This window comes from Carlito syrichta, unplaced genomic scaffold (genome assembly GCF_000164805.1).
Source record: "Carlito syrichta isolate Samal-C Ts95f unplaced genomic scaffold, Tarsius_syrichta-2.0.1 Scaffold303374, whole genome shotgun sequence".
NCBI lineage: Eukaryota > Metazoa > Chordata > Mammalia > Primates > Tarsiidae > Carlito > Carlito syrichta.
This window is the reverse complement of record NW_007247470.1, coordinates 106,533-131,348: the sequence shown is the minus strand read 5'-3', so window position 1 is coordinate 131,348 and position 24,816 is coordinate 106,533. Positions and strand designations below refer to the sequence as shown.

Here is a 24,816-nt window from a genome sequence, read left to right as displayed (position 1 = left end):
ACCTCAGCCTCCCAAAGGCGCGGGATTACAGGCTGAGCCACCGAGCCCGGCTAAGACTGAACAATCTTATCTCCACCAAACAAATAAAAAATTAGCTGGGGGTGGTGGCTCACGCCTATAGTCCCAGCTACTCAGGAGGCTGAGGTGGGAGGATCGCCTGAACCCAGGAGCACGTCGCTACAGAGCCTGGGCAACAGAGTGAGACCCCCCCCAACCCAAAAAATATAATAAAAAGAATGGATAAGATCAGTATATGAAAGTCTCTGAATTTCTACATGCTGGTAACAACCAGAAAACAATTTTAAAAAGGTATTTACAATATCAGAAGAAGGGAAGGAAAGAAGGAAGGGAGGGTACTTAATAATAAATCTAACAAAAACTGTGCAGGTCCTTGATGGGAAAATTACAAAACTTTATTGAAGACATTAGATATGAAAGAAGACCTAAGCCGGGCTCGGTGGCTCAGCCTTTAATCCCGTGCCTTGGGAGGCTGAGGTGAGTGGATTGCCTGAGCCCACGGGTTCGAGACCTGCCTGGGCAACTTGGTGAGACCTCATCTCTACAATAAATCAAAAATTAGCTGGGTGTGGTGGTGCATGCCTGTAGTTCCAGTTACTTGGAAGGCTGAGGTGGAAGGATCGCCGGAGCCCAGCAGGTCGAGGCTGCGGTGGCCGGGAGTGGCCACTGCACTCCAGTCTGGGCGACAGAGTGAGACTCCAACTCAAAAAAAAAAAAAAAAAAAAAAAGAAAGAAGACCTAAATGGATGGTAAGTGTACTGTGTTTTTGGATAGGAAGACTCAATACCAGAAACATGTCAGTTTTCCCCAAATTGCTGTATAAATTCAATGCAATCCCAATAAAAACCCCAATACTTTTTGGTAAGCATTGATACGCTGATTCTGACACTTACCAGAAGAGCTGAGGCTGAGAATAACCAGGTACTCCTGAAGAAATTGGGGCAATCACCTCCACCAGGTAAATAAACCAGGCTGTGTGGAACTGTATTTTACATATTTGAAAACTATATTCCAGAGCAATTGGCTTCCTTTGCAGTCCTATGTATTTTAAGAATTTCAAAATGTTACTCTGGAGCCAGGCATGGTGGCTCACACCCAGCTCTTTGGGAGGCTGAGGTGGGAGGATCAGCTGAGCCTAGGAGTTCGAGACCAGCCTAAGTAACATAGTGTGACCTCGTCTCTACAAAAAAAATCGAAAGTTAGTCAAGCGTGGTGGCACGGGCCTGTAGTCCCAGCTACTGAGAGGCTGAGGTGGAAGGATAGCCTTAGCCCAGGAGGTCGAGGCTGCAATTAGCGGTGATTATGCCACTGCACTCCAGCCAGAGAGGCAGAGTGAGCCTCTGAAAAAAAAAAAGGGCCAGAATGGTAAATTTTATGTTATGTGTCTTTTACCATAAAAACAATACATTTTTTTAAATTGGGGGAAATCCATTAACAGAGTAATCACTAAATAAGTTACACTACAGTGGTACTGTGGAACCCCCAGTCAACTATGACTTGACATGAGTAGATTTCCAAGCCACTGCGTTACAAAAAAAAATCAATTTGCAAAACAATGCACCCAACAGGATCTTCTTTCTTTTTTTTTTTTTTTTTTAGTTGGTCCAGACTAAAGTGCAGTGGCTGCTCCCGGCCACCGCAGCCTCGACCTGCTGGGATCCGGTGATCCTTCCGCCTCAGCCTTCCAAGTAGCTGGAACTACAGGCGTGCGCTACTATGCCCGGCTAATTTTTGATTTATTGTAGAGATGAGGTCTCGCCAAGTTGCCCAGGCGGGTCTCGAACCCGCGGGCTCAGGCAATTCACTCACCTCAGCCTCCCCAAGTGAGGGATTACAGGCTGAGCCACCGAACCCGGCTGGAATCTTATTTCTTTAAAAATAATTTTTGAAATGCATTTTCCATGTCAGTGTATGTACAAAACAGAACATAATGAGAGTGGGCGTGGTTGTGTGCAATTGCACAATTGCAAATTCTTAGAAAAAAGGCTGGAGACAGACCAGAGGTGGGACTCCGGGGAAAGCAGAGGGGCTGGGTGGAAGTCTTATCCTCCGAGCTCGCTGTCATCTGAGTCTCTTCCAATGAGCAGGTACTGATGTATTTGTCGTATAATTACTTTTTTTTCCCCTGAGTCAGAGTCTCACTCTGTCACCCAGGCTGGAGTGCAGTGGCACGCTCACAGCCACCGCAGCCTTGACCTGCTTCTGCCTCAGTCTTCCAAGTAGCTGGAACTACAGGTACATGCCACCATGCCTGGCTAATTTTTTTTTTTTTTAATCATAGAGATGAGGTCTCGCCAAGTTGCCCAGGCTGGTCTCCAACCCGTGGACTCTGGCAATCTTCATACCTCAGCTTCCCAAAGTACTGGGATTATAGGCGTGGGCCAACCTGCCCGGCCTTAATTTTTTGATTTATTGTAGAGACGAGGTCTCTCCAAATTGCCTGGGCTGGTCTCAAACCCCTGGGTTCGGGCAATCCTCTCGCTCCCGCCTCCCAGAGTGCAGGGATTACAGGTGTGAGCCACTGCACCCAGCTATAATTACATTTTTCAGCGGCGTGCTTTAAGACCCAGGTGGCGCTGAGCTGGCTGCCTCATGGACTGATGACATAGCATTATCTGCCATCCGGAGGTAATTGGCTCTGTTGTAAGCATGCTGGGTGGCTGTCATTGCTGGAGATGGGATGTGGACATGCAACCGAGTATTAGAACAGGGGGTGACCTCATTCTTGCCTGTGACCCTTGTGCTTCGTGTTCTTGCACTAATTTGCGGCTGAGCCGGAATCCCAGGGGTGGTCTGTGGCAAGACCGGCAGATGGCTACCCATTCATTACCCTCTTACCTGCCTCTGGCCAGCAAGTTATCTCCCAGTCACCAGGCCTCCTTCGGCTCCTCATTCAGCAATGCAAACGGAGAGAATCCCACATTCTATAAAACCGACCACACACCAAGGTGGGGCCCCAGGCTCCAGACAGGCCAGGGGACTCGAGGCCTCCACTCCACAGATGGGGAGGGCCGGAAGGAAGGACCTCCAGGACAGGGCAAATAGGGACTGACACCAGGCCACATTCCATCTGGGTCTAGAAGGAAGCACAACTTTCTCTTGGGTAAACTTTGTGAAATATTATTCTCCCCTGGAAAGAAGAAACCTGGGCCAAGCACACTTTTTGTGGCTTACTCACCTCTGACTGGCTTCACAGAAAACCACTCAAGCAGAGCTGTGGAATCTAATAAGGTCAACATGTTGATCCTGGCTGCTCTCACAACACAGCCCCCCAGATTTTATCATCGCCAACCCAAAGTTTGTGTCTGGAGAGTTCTCTGTTACCCACGATTTTGTCTTTTCTTTTTTATTTTGTAAGACAATACACTTTCCATTCTAATGTTATTTTTAAGAGTAAAAATGTCCAGGAGCAGGCGGAATTAAAAAACAAAATATTGGCCGGGTGCAGGGGCTCATGCCTGTAATCCCAGTACTTTGGGAGGCTGAGGCTGGAGGATTGCTTCAGTCCAGGAGTTCGAGACCAGCCTGGGTAACATAGCAAGATCTCATCTCTACAATTTTTTTTTTTCTTTTAATTAGCTATGCATGGTGGTGCATGCTTGTAGTCCCAGCTACTCAGGAAGTTGAGGTGGGAGGACCGCCTGAGCCTGGGATATAGAGGCTGCTGTGAACCATGATCACCACGATCATGCCACTGCACTCAGCCTGGTTGACAGACTCAAAAAAAAAACCAAACTTTTATAGAAAGAAAATCTGAGAATGAGATGACATGAAGAAGTGAAAAAACAAACCAAAAAAAGCAGCCTTGTGACGTAGCTGAGTTGCTGAGGCCTAGCAGGTGTGTGGCCCTGTGGGAAGAAGCATCTAACCTGATGATTGCAGCTGGCCCAGGACTCCTTTAGGAACCAGAAAAAGCCCCTATGAGCTGCAGGAAGTGAAGAAGATGATGATGGGATGGTGGTGGTGTCAAAGACCTTCCTTAGCGATTGACCCTACAGAGCGAGCCCTCGGTCCCAGCCTGGATACCTTGGGGCTCCAGCTGGGGTCTGGGGAAAGGGCCAGCTCCAAAGAAACCCCCCTGCTGTACCCCCATGTGAGTCCAGCCCAGAAGTGCACAGGAACGGCCCCTTCCTCTGCGCCTCGCAGACAGACCCCGCACGTGCGTTGGGCAGGTGCTAAGGCTGGTGAAAGGCAGTTGAGAGCCAGTCAGGCGCACTCCTGCTCCGTGGGAGCCATGGGCAAGGGCAGGGCATTTTTTAAAACCAACAGATGATTCTGCAGGAGAACGTAATGTTCTCCTCATGCCTTAGGACACCAACACTCTAGAATACTGAAGGCTTAGCCAGACTCTGACAGTTGGCTACACTAAAATCATACTTGACATTTAATGTTTCACTGTTTAAAAAGTGTACTCCGCCTCCGTTGCAGCCTTTTTTTTTTTTTTTTTTGAGTTGGAGTCTCACTCTATCTACCCAGGCTGGAGGGCAGTGGCCAGTGGCATGCTCACAGTCACTACAGCCTCAACCAGCTGGGCTCAGGCTATCCTTTCACCTCAGTCTTCCCAGTAACTGGAACCATGAGCATGTAGCACCACAACTGGTTAATTTTTTTAAAATTTATCGTAAAAATGAGGTCTCACCAATTTACCCAGATTGGTCTCAAACCCAGGAGCTCAGGTAAACCTCTCGTTTCTGCCTCCCAAAATGCTGGGATTAGAGGCATGAGCCAACATGCCTGGCTGCCTTTGATTCTTAGGACAATCCTGTGGTGTAGGACAGAGGGGTTCTTGAACTCCAGAAAGACTAGGATTTTTTCTTCTTTCTAGAATTGATAACACCAACAACCACTGGGTAGGGTTGTCGGTTGGACTGAGTTGAATGATGTGACACATCAGCGTCCACATACGAGCAGAGAAAAACAGGGTCAGAATGACGTGAGTCCTCTTGGGACTTTGGATAGAATTTCTTTTGAATAAAGTGTAAAAGAAGGCCAGGCTCGGTGGCTCAGCCTGTAATCCCAGCATTTTGGGAGATCAAAGCAAGTGGATTGCCTGAGCCCATGGCTTCAAGACTAGACCAGGCAATTTGGTGAGACCTCGTCTCTACAATATATCAAGAATTAACCAGGCACGGTAGCGCACACCTGTAGTTCCAGCTACTTGGAAGGCTGAGGCAGAAGGATTACCAGAGCCCTGCAGGTCGACGCTGTGGAGGCCTTGAGCGAGCCATGGCACTCCACCCTGGGCAACCGAGTGACTCCAACTCAAAAAAAAAAAAAAAAAAAGTGTGAAAGAAAATCCATCTACCAGTGACAAAACCTAACCAGGGGTTTACCTCCGGGGTGGCTCAATGCCCCGCAGGCATTCAGGAAGCCCTGGCCCTTCCCCATTGGGGACTACGGAAGCGTATCTCCCTCTGGAAGAGCAGTTCGCCATCACTCCTCTAGGGCACCACTGCCCAGGGCTCAGGATCTTGGTCACCACTGCCCAGGGCTCAGGATCTTGGTCGCTGGGGGGGCCGAGGGCTCCTGCCCCGCACAAGCCTGGCAGGTGCTACCACGGGAAGTGTCAGTCAAGGGAGTCAAGCTCTGGCAGCAAGAGACCCAGTCTCCTTCCTGACTCTCCAAGTGATGCTGGGTGAGCCACATGGGCTCTCCGATCTGCAGCTGGAGTCCTTAAGGTGGGAGAGAACCCAGGCTCAGAGGAGACACAGTCAAGCCAGCCGCCACACACCTCCCGGCCAGCTCCAGGTCGCTTCTCAAGTCCTGCCCCTTTGTATCCCACTTTGTCTGTTTGCCATCCCCTCAACTTCCTGCGAGATAGAGAGCAGGTTTGTTCAGCCTAGGAAAGAAGCTGGCAGATAGAGGGGGTGGAGGCTTTTAAAATGTTATCAAAAAAGCTAGTCATTCAGGCCCAAGGTTTCGATAAAGCTGGTTCCTGAGGACCCCACCCAAACACTGTAGAGAAATAAATCTTCACTGCAATGCTGCTGGGGCAGGGGCGGGGGTCCGATAAGACTTGGCTTTCTCTTAGAAATGTCTACCTGGAAACACCTTTTCCTGCTACCCCGAGGGCACAGAAACTTGAAGAGCCTATCTCTTCCACTATCTCCCTTCCTGTAGATAGCCAGAAAATTCCAGGGAGCTCATTTTCAGGTAGAGGCCACTGGCAAGGCACCAGGCTGGCCTGGAAAGGTCAGCAGATGCTCTCCATTCAGAAGTGATCTTTCTTTTTTTTTTTTTTGAGTTGGAGTCTCACTCTGTCACCCAGACTGGAGTGCAGTGACCGCTCCCGGCCACCGCAGCCTCGACCTGCTGGGCTCCGGCGATCCTTCCGCCTCAGCCTTCCGAGTTGCCGGAATTACAGGCGCGTGCTACCACACCCGGCTGATTTTTTGATTTATTGTAGAGATGAGGTCTTGCTGCCCAGGCGGGTCTCGAACCCGTGGGCTCATGCAATCCACTCACCTCAGCCTCCCAAAGGCGCGGGATTACAGGCTGAGCCACCGAGCCCGGCTCAGAAGTGATCTTTCAATCAGCAAACTGTGACATATCCATATAACAGGGTTCCAGTTTTTCTTCCTACCAAAAGTGTGTTTTACGGATAGCTCAGATTCACCCACCCCTAGCTCGTCCACAACGGCTCTGCCCCCGAATCTCCACTTAACCTTGTTCGAGTCAGAGATCAGTAGCGGTCCTCGAGGCCCTTCCTCTCACCCCACGTGGGCATCCGCCACTGTCACCCGCCCCTACCTAGCCCCCTACCCAGCAGCTCCTCCAGTCGGCCCGCTCCCTGAAAGGTCCCTGCTGAACAGAGTGAGCTCCAGGAGTTTCTGTCTCCGAGTCAAGGCCAGGATGTTGACAACTGCCCGGGGCTCTGGTTCTCTTGAGTCCCCCACTCCCCAGCTGCCCCCTGGCCTCCTCTGAGCCCTGGCACGCTCCCACCCCAGGACCTTGGCACTTCCTGTTTCTTCTGCCCGACTGACTCCTCAGACACCTGTGGGCTTCTTCCCCGCAGAGCTCCTCGGACCTCCCCCAAGACGTCTTCACGGAGAGCCCTTCTCCATCCTCGTGCAGAAGACCCCGTCATGGCCTTTGTACCTCGCGTCACTTTCCCTCCTAGGACACAGGAATTTTAAAATTTACTTTCGTCTCTCAGTTTGAGCTCCTAAGACAAAGGCAGCTTCAGTCCCAGCACTAGCAACAGAGTCTGGCACGTGGTAGGTTCTGAGGGCTGAAGACCGCGCCGGCTCAACCTTCCGCTTTCTCAGGGCCGCCCCTGCCCCCTCCCATTCCTCCCTTGGCCTCCCCTGCTTGGTGTTCTCCCCATCATCGTTCCCGGTGCTGTCATGTGCAATTACACACCTGTATGTCTAGAGGTTAGCATCTGCCTTGCCTTCCACCAGGACAGCCGGCTGTAGCCTCAGACCAGTCCCAGGTAGGTCCCTCCCACATAGGACAATGGTTGCAGTGGCTCCCGAGCACCCCCATGGCCGCTGCCACAGAAGAGTACCAGCGGCTCCGGAGGCCCTTGGACTGAGCCACATCACTGACCGAGCTCACCTGGGTCATGCAGTCAGGGGCACAGAAGGCTCTGACTGGCTGGACCTGGGTCACGTGCCCATGCAGTGGGACCTGGGGGGCTCACAGCAAGTGTTGAGCACTATTACCTGAGGAAGGAAAACGGACCTTGGGCCAACCTTGAGAAGTTTTCAATTCCATCTGATGACTGTATCCACAATGGACAGGGAGGAACTGGTGTATAAAAATTCACCACCACAGCCGATTTCACTGGTATTTTTTAAGTAGCACATTAAAAATACAGTCCATAAACGGGAGGAGGCTGGACATGGCAGCTCACACCTGTAATCTCAGCACTTTGGGAGGCTGAGGGGAGAGGACTACTTGAGACAAGGCTGGGCAACATAGTGAGACTCTACCTCTGCAAAAAATTTTAAAAACTAGCCAGGTGTGGTGTGGTGGCACATGCCTGTAGTCCCATCTACTTGAGAGGCTGAGGTGGGAAGATCACTTGAACCCAGCAATTCAAGGCAGCAGTGAGCTATGGTCATACCACTGCCTGGGCGACAGAGTGAGAGCCTATTCCTAAAAAAACAAAAAACAAACAAGAACGATAAATGGGAGGCAACAGCCGTCCCTCAAGCTTTGCTTGTGACTGCCCCCTTTGCTGTGTGGAACACCTTCCCTTGGGGCCGTCGCGGGCTGTACAGAATGCTGGTCATGAAACTGGTTTCACAGAGAAATGAGACACAAGAACGAACAATCATAGTTTGCTAAATGACCTGTTTATTGTGCAAACAAGGCTCAGAAATGTACAGACACAACCTGTGAGTGGAGAAGCCCCTGGCAGCTGCTACGCTACAACCACACTTCACAGCAGCAGCGGCAAGGCGGCCTCTTGAGTGACCACCACTCCTGCATGGACAGCGAGCATGGCGCCAACGGACACTTCCCTGCCGGGTGGTGCATTCCCTACTCTAGTCTTTAAGGATCAGTGGGGCCTTCACTTGTGCTGCCACCTCTTTGCCACACAGGGCCTCGACGATGGCCAGCGCAAACTCGAAGCTGGTCCCGGGCCCACGGCTGGTGAGGATCAGGCCGTCCTTCTCCACGCGGTTCTCGGAGTAGGTATAGTGACCTGCGAGATGGAAACAAGAGGGTCACGGCCTAGTGGACTGCAACCTGGCAGCTCATACACTGTGATAGCACAGCACTGGTCTCGGGGCGTTTTAAGAAAACCTGGCACTGCAGCCATTCAAAAACATGCACGAGGCTCACCAAGCTCTCAGCAGCACCTTGTGAAGATATGACAACAAAGAGTTAGGGAAACCTGTTAAAATGACGCATAAATCCGGGCAGGGTAGCTCATGCCTGTAATCCCAACAATTAGGGAGACCAAGGCGAGAGAACTGCTTGAGTCCAGAAATTCAAGACCAGTCTGGACAACACAGCAAGACCCTGTGTCTACCAAAAATAAAAATAAAAATAATCCAGCCATGGTGGCACTCGCCTGTAGTCCCAGCTACTCAGAAGGCTGAGACGGAAGGATGGCCTGAGCCCAGGAGGTTGAGGCTGCAGTGAGCTGTCATTTCACCACTGCTCTCCAGCATGGGTGACAGACTGAGTCCTTTAATCAAAAACAAAGCAAAACAAAAATAAAATGACACAAACACGGATGAATTCAATTCAGCTGCTTAACTTTAAAGTGTTAGGCAGACGTCAGAGTGAATGAGAACAACCATACATGTTTGCTTCACAACAAACGCGCTGAAGGCAGGGGCCACCATATGAGCACATGCAGCGCACACCCCCTGCCACCTCAAGACAGTCCCAGCACCGCGGCATAGGGCAGGGGTGCAGGCAGAAGCTCACTCCTCAGGGACAACTTGCCTCCTGCATCCCCCTCCCCCAGCTAGTCCCAAAGCTGGAATTCCCCTGGCTCTGCCCTCTGCAAGGCCATCACCTGCCTCCCCAGCTGGCCCACACCCCAACCTGAGCTCTCTGTGATATGACAGGTTCTTTCTCAAGGGCTGCGCCCTGGCCCGGGCCCTCCCCGCTGCCCCCTCCCTTCCAGTCCCAGTCTCAGCCCCTCTGAAAGGTACTCATGCCCTCTTAGGCCCCTCTGTCCACACCATTGCTGAAGCCCTTATCTTCCTCCCTGCACTGACACGATCCATACATGATTTGCCTCCTTGTCTGCTGTGGACTCTTTGATAGAGCTGGGCCTTCACCTAACCCCGTGAGGCCGACACTATCGATGGCACTAAGGCGGTGGCCCTCAGGTGTGAGCTGAACGAACAAACCATTCCTGACTCAACCTCTCCTTTCCACGCCTACCCACTGCCCTGAGGAAGCATTTCTCATTTTTATAGCCTCCCTTGTGGTTCTGCACCCCCAGTTCAAGCTCACCCCAAAAGCCAACTTCCCAGAGCATACAGCCAAGGTCTCCAATTACCCTGCCCAATCCCCATGCCTGGAGATTACTCTGAACTCCATTCGCAGTGCTCACAGGCCCCTGGGTTCTGGCCTTCACGCAGATGGGAATGGAACCAAAAGGGAGGCAGGAAGAAACCTGCTGGCTAGGAGGCAGGGCGTGGGGCTGGTGGTGCCGAACTGGGCTGGTGAGCGCGGTGACCAAGAACTTGGAGACTGGAAATGCATCTTAGAATCAAAGTGCCCAGGACCTGGTGAGGGATGGGACGTGGGCAGGCTTCAAGGATGACACCGGCTGTCGTGGCAGGAGACAGGGTGATGGGGACACCACTTAGTCGTGTGGGGACACAGGATGGATTGAGGGCTGGGGCTTCTGCTGACAAAATTCCTCATGCAATCTTGCCATTTCCAGCCGGGCCGCAGGCTCATGTCCTGACCCCGCCCAACGCAGTGCCCACGGTCAGAACCCTGAGGCCTGGCACCCCCGTGCCTGCTCCTGCTCCCAGTCCCCGGCGCCAGCAAGGAGCTCAGGAAACACCTGTTCGATGGACACAAATAAACCTGTCCAGCCGCCTCCCCTATGGCAGCAGCAATGTGCCAACACTGCGGTCATTTCCTTCCAGAGTGGATCAGCAACACCCACAGGACCTCAGGTCTCAGTGTCACACTAAAAGTCACCCACTGAGACACCCGAGTACAGGACACCACACATCTCACATTTATACTAGCAGAGAGACAAAGAGGGTCCCTAGTCTGGGGGGGAAGGCTTTTGTCACCCAGCCTTATGTGCTGATGGTCAACCAGGTCAGGTAGATTTTAAGCTCCAGCTTGGAGAAACAGCCAGGGGTCTCCTGAGCTGCCGGAACACTGCCTACCGAGTCTGGGACCAGCAAGGTGACCGTGAGGCTCACGCAACACCACCCCTGTGGCAAAATGTCACTAACAGGGTTTACGCTGGCTATTCATGCTCAGAAGTCCTATGGCTCTTTTCAGAATTTCAACCAGGACAAGCAAAAGGCTTGTATCTGTCAACTGCACCACCTAGTGGTGTCCACGAAGAAACACAAGCAGACGTGGGTGGGGAGCAGAGTAAAGGGCAGGGGGGAAGGGTATGGGGGGAGAATCAGGAGAAAGGGTGTGGGAGGTGAGGAGAATGGTACTGGGTAGGACGCAGTGGGGAGAGTGCAGGAGAAAGGGGAGGGGGGAAAGGTGTTGGGGGAGGGGACAGGAGGGAGGGCGCAGGGTGCCTGTGCAAACTCCCAGCTGGGCTTCTGAACCTGGGTGAAGTTACGCATTTTTTTTTTGGGTTGGAGTCTCACTCTGTCACCCAGACTGGAGTGCAGCGGCCGCTCCCGGCCACCGCCGCCTTGACCTGCTGGGCTCCAGTGATCCTTCTCTCTCAGCCTTCCAAGTAGACGGAACTACAGGCGCGCGCTACCACACCCGGCTAAGTTTTTGAATTATTGTAGAGACGAGGTCTCGCCAAGTTGCCCAGGCAGGTCTCGAACCCGCAGGCTCAGGCAATCCACTAGCCTCGGCCTCCCAAAGTGCTGGGATTACAGGCTGAGCCACCGAGCCTGGCTGAAGTTACACACTTTATACCTCACATTCACACCGGCAGCAGGCATTTTTTAACTTTAAGCAAAGACACCAAAGTCAGGGAGTCTCTTGGGGGCTCAGGACCCAGGTCGGCAGCTGAAGGTCTGGGGCCACGTCCAGGCTGCTGTTTCTGCAAGTCAAGTCCTACAGGTACAGTCATGGCTATTGAAGCTATATGCAGCTGGGTGGCCACCTGGGACCTGAGTCCAGAAAACCTGTCAGCAGGCTCCTGAGCACAGCTGCTCTGGGGTCAAATCCCAGGCCTGTCATTCAGTAGCTACCTGACCTATCAAATGGGAATGATACCAACCTAACAAGCAGTGCTACAGAGTAGTGTTACCAACACAGATGGGAGCTGGGTGAGGGCAGCCTTGTACCAATAATCCTGGAGCAGGTGCAGCTGAGGCTCAGAGAGACTAAGGAGCCTGCCCACGGTGAGCAGGGGGCCACTCCCACGACATCAGGCTCTGGAGACCCTGCATTTCAGGCTCAGCTCTGTGACCCATCAGATGCTTCCAAAAACAGCCAATTAAAACAGAAGACATCACAGTTAGAACTTACTTAGCCTAAAACCTGAGGAACTTTTAAAAAGACTGTGCTCTTCAGATTGGATTGCTTGTCTGAGATTTCATCTCCATCTCTAAGTTCATGACAAGGACAAGAAGGGCTTTGCAGAGCAGACTCCGGTGATGATCACAGTCCCAACTGCCAGAATATGCAGAAATTACACACATCTTTTTTTCTTTTTCTTTTTGATTGGAGACTCACTCTGTTGCCCAGGCTGGAGTCCAGTAGCATGCTCACGGCCACCACAGCCTCAACCTGCTGGGCTCAAGCGATCTTTCTGCCTCAGCCTTCCAGTAGCTGGAACCACAGGTGCAGGTTATCACACCTGGCTAATTTTTTGACTTACTGTAGAGATGAAGTCTCATCAAATTGCCCAGGCTAGTCTTGAACCCCTGGGCTCGGGAATCCTCTCGCCTCCACCTCCTAAAGTGGTGGGATAACAGGCATGAGCCACTGCGCCCAGCTACATTTTTTTCTCATAATAGGACTAACTGACTAAATTCAACATCTGGTAACTTAAGTTTGTGTGGGGGCCTCACTACAGCAGAGAAGGGGATGGACAGACAGAACTGGACACAAGACAGTGGGCTGGGTTGAACTTGGGCCTCCCCCTCTGATCTCAGTCTTGTCACCTGTGAACTTGGATGTGACACAGCCTTACCGGGCACCGGGCCAGGAGGGTCCCCAAGAGAACACAGGTGAGCATGCTTTGTAAATTCCAAGGCTACGAGCACTGGTGGCCTGGTCTTTTTCTACTCCTGATCACCCTAACTGCTCACTGTCTCTGAGGTGTTAAAACAGGCACAACAGCCACCCACAGATGATGGGGATGGGGGGTGGGGTGAGAGGGTGGGGTGGTGGTGGCGGGGGTGGGAGGGCTGGGTGGTCTACCTGCATCCTCCTTCTGAGTGTGTCATGAAGGGAGCCTAGCTCTGTTCTTTCCAACCCTCTAAAATCTCTCTATTAGCTCAAAGTAAATTAAATTCCTGTACTGAGAAGGCCCAGAAGCCAGAACTTTTTTTTAAAAAAATCCATTTTCATGAAGATAGTTTTAATGACAACCTAATTTTTTTCCCCCCTGAGCTGGAGTCTTACTCTGTCACCCAGGCTGGAGTGCAGTGGCACACACGGCCACCCCAGCGTCAACCTGTTGGGCCCTGGCGATCCTTCTGCCTCAGCCTTCCAAGTAGCCAGAACTACAGGCATGCACTATCACACCCGGCTAATTTTTAATTTATTGTAGAGACAAGGTCTCACCAAGATGCCTGGGCTGGTCTCGAACCCACAGGCTCAGGCAACTTACTCGCCTCGGCCTCCCAAAGTGCTGGGATTACAGGCTGAGCCACCAAGCCCAGCCAACATAATATCTTTCTAGCAATTAAAATAAAATTTTATATTTTCAAGAAAACACTACTTGGGATCAAATGCAAGTATGTGCAGAATGCACAACACCAAGAGAGAACCCTGATGTGCCCACAGACTGTGTGACAGTGACACAGGAAATACAGGTAAGTGCACTGACCACAACAAACGCGCCCCATACAGAATGGTGACATGAGGAGGCTATACTGGGGGGATGGGAACTCTGTACTTTCTGCTCAGTTTTGCTGTGAACCTAAACCTGCTCCAAAAAATAAAGTTTATTAATTTAAAAAAGACTACAAAATGTAATGAAAAATGTCCCACAACATTAAGGGAGCTCTAGATGTGCTTCCTGCAGCATTCAAGGATGGTGTGATGGCATGGTTTAAGGGCAAGGCAGAAAAGCAGCTCTGCATCCATCCCCACAAGAGTGCTGACTGCACATGATGCATTCTAACCCAGGACCCACAACAGCACTGCATGAGACACAGCAAATCTGAATCTACGAGTACCGGGAAAACAGCACAACATACAACATTCACCAAAAAAGTCAATGGCAGGCAGTACACTAAGGAGATCTCATTAATTACCCAAGCAACTTTTAACAGAGTGACCTCTGAGAAACAGGGAGGGGTGCAGAAAAGAAAGGATACTTGACTCGGCTCACTTTATCCCTCATCTCTACTATCTGCCTTTTTAAAAATTTTTTTTGAGTTGGGATCTCACTCTGTCACTCTGGCTGGAGTGCATGGCCCAATCACGGCTCACCACAGCCTCAACCTCCTGGGCTCAGGTGATCCTCCTGCCTCAGCCTCCCATACTGCCACCACGCCAGGCCAATTGTTCTATTTTTTTTGTAGAGATGAGGTCTTGCTGTGTTGCCCAGGCTGGTATTGTTTACAATTTTTACGATGAACAGAAATTGCTTTCACAAAAATAGATTAATAAAAATGAAATGTCTAGCTGATCTTTAAAAAGAAACATGCTACAAAGAAACAAGTCTGCCACTGAGGTGTTCTCTGAGTGAAGAAAGCAATGTCCATTTTACTTTGGACAAAGGGGAAAAGGGTACTTTCTGAAATTGCTGCCGAGGTTTAAAATTTACCCTCTGGGAGTTGGCTAAGTAGTTAGTAAAAATACTAGCTGAACTGGCATGTCACAATTATTTCCACCTGCGATGGTCAGGATCTAGCTGGCTTCTGGTGTGGCCCACATGCCCGTCACAGTGTACAAGGAGACTAGCGAGCCTGTCATGACTCACATGGAGGTCGGTGAACCCCCAACATGGCGCAGGTGGAGGTTGGCAAGGCAGCCCTCACAGTGCCCGTGGAGTCTGGCAAAACCCTCATCATCGCGCAAGCAGAGGCCGGCAAACACCCATCATGGCTCACATGGAGGCTGGCAAGCCCCTGTCACGGCACAGGCAGAGGTTGGTGAGCAGTGTATGTGTGTATTATGTAACTACATCTTCCTTGGAGTTGTGTTGAAAAATGAAAGGTTAGTTAGGACCAAGTCTTAAGGTCTGCTGAAGCTAAAAGCGTCTAGACTGGATCACAGGCACATGGAGGCCAGCAGGTCCCACCTACAGCCAGGGAAGGCAGAACATGCAAAGTCCTAGCAGCCTCAGCCCACAGAGATGTGCTCTGTGTTGGGTCACACTGGCTAGGGAACAACCCTGAACTACAGCTTGTTTCTGAGACCCTTTTTGTCCATTAAAATACAAGCACATACTTACTTCCATTCATCATCTTGTCCTTAGCAAGTGGGTGTGTTGTAACTTTGCTTTCAAAACCTATTTCATGAGCCAACAGAGCAGTAGGACCTGAAAATAAGATGAATAAAAAGATCTAAGTGCGTACACAGCAAAACTCATGTTTTAAAAACTGCAACAGCAAGCAGATTCTTCAAAATCAAAGTTCTTACCCAAAACATTGCTGAGATTCTGAAATTAAACACTGCTTAGCATAAGAGGTAAAGTTCACTTACAACAAACCATTTGTTGAGCACATCTGGCAAAAGCATACAAACTCAAAATACACCAACAACCTCCTAGTCAAAAGGATGTACCTTGATACCAGAAGAGCACACACACATAAACAAAATGTGCTCACCCCGCCCACCCCCAGAATAGGAACAAGACGTACCAGGGGATGGGAGCCTCAGGGTGGGGCATACTTCTGACCTTACTCTCAGCAAAAGCAAAGATTAGTGACATGTCAAAGGCAAGCAGGACTCTGTGAACTTTGTCTTATTGCTATTTTATAATTTTATTTTCTACTTGAAAACAAAAAATGGAAAATTAACACTCATTCATGCATCCATCCACGCATCCAAATATATGGGTGGTGGGATTGTTAAATGGATGGGAGACTCTGTGAAATGCCCAGAATCTGAGATACAAGGCACCAGCATCACTCGATCATGACAACTTGAGCAAAGAACCACGCCCAAATGTCACTGCAGGACATTCCACGCCTTGCTTCTTAAAATGAAGCCTTTGAAAATGGGCAGGTACTAACTTGAGATTTTTATCCAAATGTCTTCACTGAAAATGGTCAGTTTCAGTGATAATCACAGCACATTTTGTATGTAATGGCCTTCAAATAAGAATTAAAACCAAAAAAGGTTATATCTTTGTTATTTTATCTTAAAACTTTTTACAAAGTACTTATTTTACCTTTTTTTCCTCTAAGTCACAAATTCAAAATTTTCTAAGGCTTCACGTCACACTTAGGATAGCACCCTAATCTAAATGCTTATGGCAGTGGACGTGGCTATAAGCCTGTGATCCAGTCTGGACGCTTTTAGCTTCAGCAGACCTGAAGACTTGGTCCTAACTAACCTTTCATTTTTCAACACAACTCCAAGGAAGATGTAGTTACATAATACACACATACACTACTCAGACCAGAGTGTTACAAGCAGGAAGATCACACAAACCACCTAATTACATAAGGTTTTTGCCTAGTATCAGGAGTCAGTTTCAGACCAGGTCCTGACTACCAGCTCTTAAACCAAAATTTCAAATAAGTCCCCTCCACATTACTTCTATCCTACGTACAAGGCAGCTATTATGGCAGCAAATTTTAGGTCTGCAAAAATGGAATAACTACCACTGTTTTTACTCGGTAAGATTTTCAAGCAGTAAGAAATTCCTATACAATCTTATATTTCAAAGTAAACTGTGACAGACAACCTTCCAGTGAGGAGGGCAGTCAGCAGCCAGTGAGGATGCTGAGACTGCTCCCTTCAAGGTGACAAAATTGCTGCCTACAATGACGTCTCACCCACATGACAGGTGGATGCAGGAATTTGTTGATGTCTTACTCATCACGGTATCTCATCATTCCCGCTTCTGGGGCTTAAGAGCCCTACTAGGAAATTAGACAACCAGTACTATACGCTATTATTGAGATGTCAGTGCCGTTGCATCTGCACTACAGAGGAAGAAGCCAACCAAATCGCCTTCCGCAGCAAGAGGCCAAGACCAACGGCTCCACCCTGTGGAGCTTGCAGAGACAGCACCCGGGCCAGACACCAGAGGCCACTGGTGCCCCAGACCTAGACCCCACATCTCACCTGGCAGCTGTCCACTCCTTCACCTCTGTGCTTGCTTCCCCTCTCCCCACTCAAAGTTAATCTCATTTAATTTTCTTCTCAAGATAGTCTTCCAATTTCTAATTCACGCAACATTAAGAGCTAAGCTAATATTCCTTCTGTTCAAAAAAGTTTCCAGTTCCAAACTGCAACACTTCAGAACAATCACCGTATTTTCCTGTTTGCCAACTTTAAAAATCTAAACGTCTTCCATCATTCCTGTCCTGATCCCATCACCTGGCATCTCAACTCAGCTCAAGATCACACCTTCTCCTGTTTTTTGCACAACACCCAGAACAGCAGTGCAGGACACTCAGTAGTATAAACACGTTGCTAGGCTGCTGCTTATTTTTTAATGTCAATTCAAACTACTGCAAGGTCCAAGCTTCTGGGTAGATAGCATGCATGCCAGCCTGAGTGCTGAGCGGTGAACCAGATGTGGCTGACTGGTGCTGCCTTCAGGGCACAGCAGTGATATGTGTTCCTTACTTTAAGCAAAGCCACAAGGGAGCAAACCCAGCCCTAACCCTTCCTTCCTTCCTTTGGTCAAAGACCTAAGAACAAGGCTAGGTTCACGGCAGCAAACTCGTCAGAGAAAGCCAAAGGAACAGGACCACCTTCTCCCCAAAGAGGGGTGCAACTGCTTGGGCTGCAGTGCTGACTGCAGCACCCTTCAGCAGAGACAAACTCCCTGAGCCTCAGGGCAGGTCAAGAGGCTGGTGGGGACTCCTGCGGTGAGCCCAAGTTCAGGGCCTGCCAGGGTGGTCACCACATGGTCCTTCCCAGTTCCTCACACTACAGTTCTCAAATATGTGGGTCTCAGGATCCCCTTAGCTGTTATGTGCATTACATCCAACAATACCTACCATATTACAAACTAAGACTGAGAACTTTCTGAAACACAAGAACACATGCGCACATGCCATGCCCGCATGACAGCAGCATTGCACTCTGATGCCACTCCTTCACGGAGAACAAGGAAAAAGGCAAATAACATTTTAGCAGCGTCTGCGTCGACTGTACAAACTCCTGAAAAAACTTAAAATCCCTAGGATCTCTGACCCAAAATTTTTTTTAAGAGATGGGTATCAGGCATCGTGGCTTACTCCTGTAGCCCCAACACTTTGGAAGGCTGGAGCAGGAGGATCACTTGAGGCCAGGAGTTGGAGACCAGTCTGGGCAACACAGTAAGACCTCCATCTCTAAAGAAAAATAAATGTAAAAGAATAAAAATTTAAAAAGAGATGGGGCCGGGCTCGGTGGCTCAGCCTGTAATCCCGCGCCTTTGGGAGGCTGAGCTGAGTGGATTGCCTGAGCCCGTGGGTTCGAGACCCTCCTGGGCAACTTGGCGAGACCTCATCTCTACAATAAATAAAAAACTAGCCGGGCGTGGTAGCGCGCGCCTGTAGTTCCAGCTACTTGGAAGGCTGAGGTGGAAGGATCGCCGGAGCCCCGCAGGTCAAGGCTGAGGTGGCCGGAAGTGGCCACTGTACTCCAGTCTGGGCAACAGAGTGAGACTCCAAATAAAAAAATAAATAAATAAAAAATAAAAAAGAGATGGGATCTGGCCATGTTGCCAAGGCTGGATTCAAGCTCCTGGGCTTCAGTGATCCATCTACCTTGGCCTTCCAAGTAGCTGGGACTACAGGCATGCACCACAGCACCCTATAACTTCTTTTAAAAGTCTATTGTATAGAACAAGATATCAAACCATCCATTCATTCATTAGTTTATTCATTCTCTTGCCTGATAAGCATTTAATAAAGACTTCCAACAAGGAAGGCACTGGCAAAAAATGACACTATGGAAAAAATGCAATATGGCAGAACACCATCTGCTATTAAAGCAACAAGAACAGATTTTAAAATGGTACAGAAAACAGATTATGACTAAGCTTACAATGACGGGGGATATCTATGAAGCACCGAGTAACCAGATTCCAAATTATGTGGCAGATAGTATGCCGTCCAAGACCACGCAACACTGAGAATCAGAAAATGCCCAGGGAGGCAGGCGGAAAGCACCCCAGGGCTTCTCAGGCTGCAGGGCAAGCGCAGGGCAGAGTTGTTATGTTTACGCCTGACAAGTTCTTGCTGACTGGGTGCTGGCAGGAAGACTTTCTGGCACAGAGATTTGCTGTAACAAGCTGTTTACTGAATTCCAGAGGGCCTGATTTTCCCCCGAGGTCAACCAAACACGGAAAATGCTGAGTTTCACAGAGTGTAGACCAAAGGCGTGGAGAACAGAAATGGAACAATTGTCCTCATGTCTGCAATGACACCAACTCATGCCACCCAAGCTAAACATAACAACACAGAAGCCCTTGATGTTGTAGGAAGGGGAGGAACTATCTGGAAGAAAAGCCTCCCGTGAAGGTCCCGTCCCCAGGACACCCCCGGGCACGCGCCCTTACCTGCGCAGATGGCCGCTATGAGCCCCTTCCTGCTCTCTTGCTCCTTGAGGACCTCCTTCACGGCTGCAGACTGGGTGAAGAAATCCAGAAACGCGCCAAGTTATCACGAAGCCACAAACCAGCCTCTTGCTAGGAAACTGGCAGAATCTGACTTTAGCTCAAACCACAAGATCTTTGGTCTATTTTCTAATGACATCTCAAAATCATTAATATAAAATGATCAAATTCAAATCGAAAATGTGTCTATATTCTTGAACCCAGGCAAGGCATTATCATAAGAGAAAGGCATTCCTCCATGTTTAAAGATATGGGGAGAGAAGTAACTTCCCTGGGCACACTTGGCCTGGGACCCTTGCCACCTGCGCTCCCAGGAGGACACAAAGGGGAGGGGGTAGCGTTTCGGGTGTTTTCAGACGGCAGAGAGGGCAGACTCGAGCAGGTCTGTCTCACCCACTTCACGCGTATTTCCACCTGTGTGACCCATGCCCGCTGGCCCCTCATGCTCCCACCTAAAATGAACGCCAGTGGCTTCTACTGATAGTATCTGTCATGCTTGGCAGCTCCAGCCTCTCCCCACCCCACTGCTGAGTGGACAGCTAGCCTCTTATTTTCTATCTTAATCCCTCCCAACACATACAAACAAATCATTCTCCTGCTGCTGGGAGAAACAAGCAAGTCGTTTTATCTTGGATTGTCTTCACTTGCTTCCTTTGTAAATGTTATTAAAAGGAATTTTTTTCAGTTAAGGCTACAACACCATTTTGTTAATTTTTTTGTTTCTGTTTTAGTCACAGCTCTTCCCTGAAATACCCAAATAACAAGAAAATCAACAGTACACAAACAGATGCTGAAATCCTTTCTTGAGAGTTCTAGCCCCCCTCCCCCAGCTTTATTGAGGGATAAGCGAGTAGAGTTTTTACCTCAGACAAATTCTGTGCACCCAGGTTACCTCCTGGAAGAACCACCACATCATATGGTCCCTGTAACAGTTTAAAAAGTCAAAGGAAGTGAAAAAGTGAAAACATTCACTTCCATTGTTCTCCTAAGTGACAGTCCAATAACACTTTCCTATTTTAAATGTGGGACACAAGTGAAACACAGGGGATGGTCCAAGCATCTGCCAGCAGGAGAGCAGTTAAATAAACGAGGGTGTAGCCATGTAATGGAATGTTGCTGGACGTAGCAAAGAACACAGAAAGTCTGTACAGAGAAGCAGGAACGGATGGCCATGTTGCAGAGTGGGAGTGGCAGCATCTCATTCTTGTAAAAAGACCAAAAAAAAGCACATGTGTGTGTGGATGTGTATATGCATGTGGATAAACGCTGCACAAACACTGCCCCACAGCTGTGTGTGTGGCAGTCGCAGGCACAGGAGACTGCAGCTGCTGACCGAGGCGTATGCATGGTGACGGCGACAGGGACAAGGAATGAGAAGGGACACTCCATGTTTCGACTTTGGATCTGCCTACAGTATGTGAATTATTCTTCAATAACAATGCACTTGGTGGTTTTATTTATTTATTTTTTTGAGTTGTCGTCTCAGTCTGTCGCCCAGGCTGGAATGCAGCGGCACGCTCACGACCACCACAACCTCAACCTGCTGGGCTCCGGCAATCCTTCTGTCTCAGCTTTCTAAGTAGCCAGAACTACAGGCATGCGCTACCAAACCAGGAAATTTTTTTTTTCCCAATTGTAGAGACGAGGTCTCACCAAGTTGCCTGGGCTGGTCTGGAACACGCAGCTCAGGCAATCCACTCACCTTGGCCACCCAAAGTGCTGGGATTACAGGCTAAGCCACCAAACCTGGCCCAGGAGTTATAAAAATCAAAAGAAAAGCTAATATTAAGTAAAAGACACAGAAAAAAAATTAACTTAGAACTGGGAGAATATTTGAGTATCCCAAATCTAATTCATTTCAAACTTGCTAAAACGACAAAATGGAAATTGTCTTAATACTTTAAAATGTTGAAAAGAGGTTAAAAATGTAGCATTTAAAAAGAATACAAAATGAACACTTAGTACATATTTAGTGCAACATATACTTTTTAGAATTACTTTTTAAGACCATAAACATCCTACTGCTATTTTAAAACCAAACAACACTCAAAACTAAAAAGTATAGAATTTATTTCACTCCTTTTAGAATCTAAACTGAATGATAAATACACAAGGCAACCACTTCCTCAACTACAAACAGATCTAGCATATGATCCAGCAATCCCACCACTGAGTATTTAACAAAAGGAAAGAAAATGAATATATCATCTGCAACCCCATGTTTATTGCAGCATTATTCACAACCACCAAAGCAAGAAATCAACCCAAGTGTTTAATAACACACAAATGAATAAAGAAAATGAATATACACACAGTGGAATACTATTCAGCCATAAAAAAGGATGAAATTCTGTCATTAATGGCATCATGGATGAACTGGAGGACATTACGTTAAGTGAAATAAGCCAGGAACAGAAAGTTAAACACCACATGCTCTCACGCATATGTGGAAGCTAAACAAAGCTGATCCCATGGAAATAAAAAGTAGAACAGAGGATACGAGAAGCTGGGAAAGCAGGGAGAAGGGAAGCACAGCAAGAGATTTAGTAAGGGATACAGAAGTCCAGCCAGACAGGAGGAGTGTGGCTGGTGCTGCATACCATGCAGAGTCACTACAGTTAATAATATATCGTATCATTTTAAATGGCTAAAAAGAGGATAATAATATGAACCATTATTATGTACAACTAATATGTCCAGAAACTGTCCAACTTAAAAAATAAAAGTTTGTTTTTTTTTAAAGGCAGTGACTGCTCTAAAATACCCAGACACCACAAGACACAAAAAGAACAGAGAGGAGTATTTACTTCAACTTCTCACTTCAGCATACTCTTTACAAAGCTTCAAAAACTTATATGCAAAACACCAATATTCTAACTCTTCACAATCCAGTAACAGCATATTTGAATTTATTAGAAAGGAATAAATTTTCTTTGAAGCATTTGACGACAGCTCAGCGTGGGCAACCACACTGGGTTCTAGGCAGGGCACACCCAGGCATTTGTGGGCCAGCCCTGCCTCCTCTCTTGCCATGACTCCCCTTCCAGAGGGTACAGGGCACACTCCTGTCACCCTGACCCTGTGACAGGGGTGCCAAAGGGTCTGTGGGCAAGCAGGTTTCCAAGGAAAGGGATTTTAGCTCGTGAGAGATTCCCAAAAGTGCCCACTGCCCTTAAAGGCAAGCAAGAACCCCAATTCTAATGATACTGACCAGGTGCTAAGATTTAAGTAGAACACTTGCTCCTCTCTTAATCCAGCCACTAACCAAGTATGAGTGGTTCCACGTCAAGCAAACCACACAACAACATCCATGTCAATGAAGAAGGAAAGGAAAAGGCAGCTTTAGGAAAAAGAACACGAGACAGGTGGGACATGTGGTCACTGGTACTCCTACATCAGGTGGGAGTGTGGAAGAGGAGGTGAGGATGCCTGTGGACCCAGAACACTGACGGGAGAACAATGTGCCCCCAACCCCGCCCCCAGCACAGGTGGTGTCAAGCAGCTGCCAAGTTCCATAGATACTGGGTAGAACAGCAAATCCTCATCTTCCCAATTTAGTTTAGAGGAAAGACATCCAAGCAAAATAATTTCTTGAAACAAGTCCAGGCTTAGATACAGCCAAAGACATTTCAGGAAATAACGAAGCAGCATACGAAGGAATAACTCCGTGCCTGGAGAACAAACCTCTTTTTTTGCATCTTCAAGACTGGCATCAGGACAGATAACAACATCACGGCTGCACTGCACTGGGTCTTTTCCAGTCAGGCCCGCAACAGTGACCTTAATCTACGAGAAAGACATCATCATGACATTTAAGATCACTGAAATGTCAATTTAGAGTAACATTTTCAATTTAGAGTAACAGCTTCCCCATGTTAAAGAAACTTAGCAGGAAATACTGCAACAAAAGCATGCTGAATTTAAGCTAATACACTGGCTAAATATATGTAATAACTAGGTCTGTTCTCGTTTGCCTGGGACAGATATGATTTATAACTGTTGTTCTGGCACCCTGTGCAGTTAGAATGCCCTTTCTCCCCTAACTGCTGGAGTTTGGGTGGTAAGTTATATGATACCCAGGTGCAGTGTCTCACGCCTGTAATCCTAGCACTTTGGGAGGCTAAGGCAAGAGGACTGCCTGAGTCCAGGGGTTTGAGACCAATCTGGGCAACTTGATGAAACCTTGTCTCTACATTAAAAAAAAATTTTTAGCTGGGTGTGGTGGCATGCACCTATAGTCCCAGCTACTTGGAAGGGTGAGGCAGAATCGACTGCCTGAGCCCAGCAGGTCGAGGATGCAGTAGCCATGAGTGTGCAACTAAACTCCAGTCTGAGCGACAGGGAGACTCCGATTCAAAAATTAAAATTAAAATAAAAAATCATCAATCTTGCAAGGTTACTGATGCCACTTGAACATCATGATATTTTCTAAGGTAGGAATCAAGTTAAAACAATGAAATATACTTTATCTTGAAAAACTGTTAACGTTAACAACTCTAAGGGCTGGTACTGGAACGTGGGGATTTTCCTACACTGCTGGTGGGACTACAAATTGGTACACTGGAAAGCAACTTGGCAAAGCCTGCTCTCTGGCCTAGCAATTTCACATTTAGGTATATAACCTGGAAAAAAACTTCTGTACATTTGCACAAGGAAACTTACACGAGAATATTACATAATTTGATTTCTTCCGGGTATATTCCCAGAAGAGAGACTACTAGAGACCCATTTCTTTTTCTTTTTTTTTTTTGAGTCGGAGTCTCACTCTGTCCCCAGGCTGGAGTACAGTGGCACGCTCAGTTTCCACAGACTCGACCTGCTGGGCTCAGGCAATCCTTCTACCTCAGCCTCCCTGGTAGCTGGAACTACAGGCACATGCCACCACGCAGAGCTAATTTATTTACTGCAGAGACGAGGTTTTGCCATGTTGCCCAGGCTGTTCTCAAACCCCTGGGCTCAGGCAATCCTCTTGCCTCAGCCTCCCAAAGTGCTGGGATTAGAGGCCTGAGCCACCACGCCTAGCCTGACTCATTTCAGAAAAAGCAAATGCTTTAAAGAAATATACTTGCAGCACTCTTTGTAGATTTTTCCAAACCTATACCCATTCTCCTTTATTACAGCATTGTGATGCTGTATTTAGAAGAATGGATAGACTGTGGCATGTTCACATAGTGTAACACCAAGCAGCAATTTTAAGTGAATCAACCAGATCAACATGTATCTCTATTTCTTTTTTTTTTTTTTTTTTTTTT

The 24,816-nt window shown here is 48.4% G+C and overlaps 1 protein-coding gene across 4 annotated transcripts in view; it reads right to left on the bottom strand.

Annotated features, from left to right (window-relative positions):
• Nucleotides 1–8,299: 8,299 nt before the first annotated feature.
• The window catches only part of PARK7 (Parkinsonism associated deglycase), a 20,557-nt gene continuing 4,040 nt past the window's right edge, over nucleotides 8,300–24,816 (bottom strand). For all 4 annotated transcript variants that reach the window (XM_008058514.2, XM_008058515.1, XM_008058511.1 and 1 more), the window contains exons 3-7: nucleotides 23,249–23,350; nucleotides 20,428–20,487; nucleotides 19,508–19,577; nucleotides 15,233–15,319; nucleotides 8,300–8,674 (exon numbers count right to left, since the gene is read on the bottom strand). In XM_008058514.2, the coding sequence (XP_008056705.1) occupies nucleotides 8,514–8,674; nucleotides 15,233–15,319; nucleotides 19,508–19,577; nucleotides 20,428–20,487; nucleotides 23,249–23,350 (480 nt within the window). In that variant the 3' untranslated portion in view covers nucleotides 8,300–8,513. The remainder of the gene's footprint in view (nucleotides 8,675–15,232; nucleotides 15,320–19,507; nucleotides 19,578–20,427; nucleotides 20,488–23,248; nucleotides 23,351–24,816) is intronic.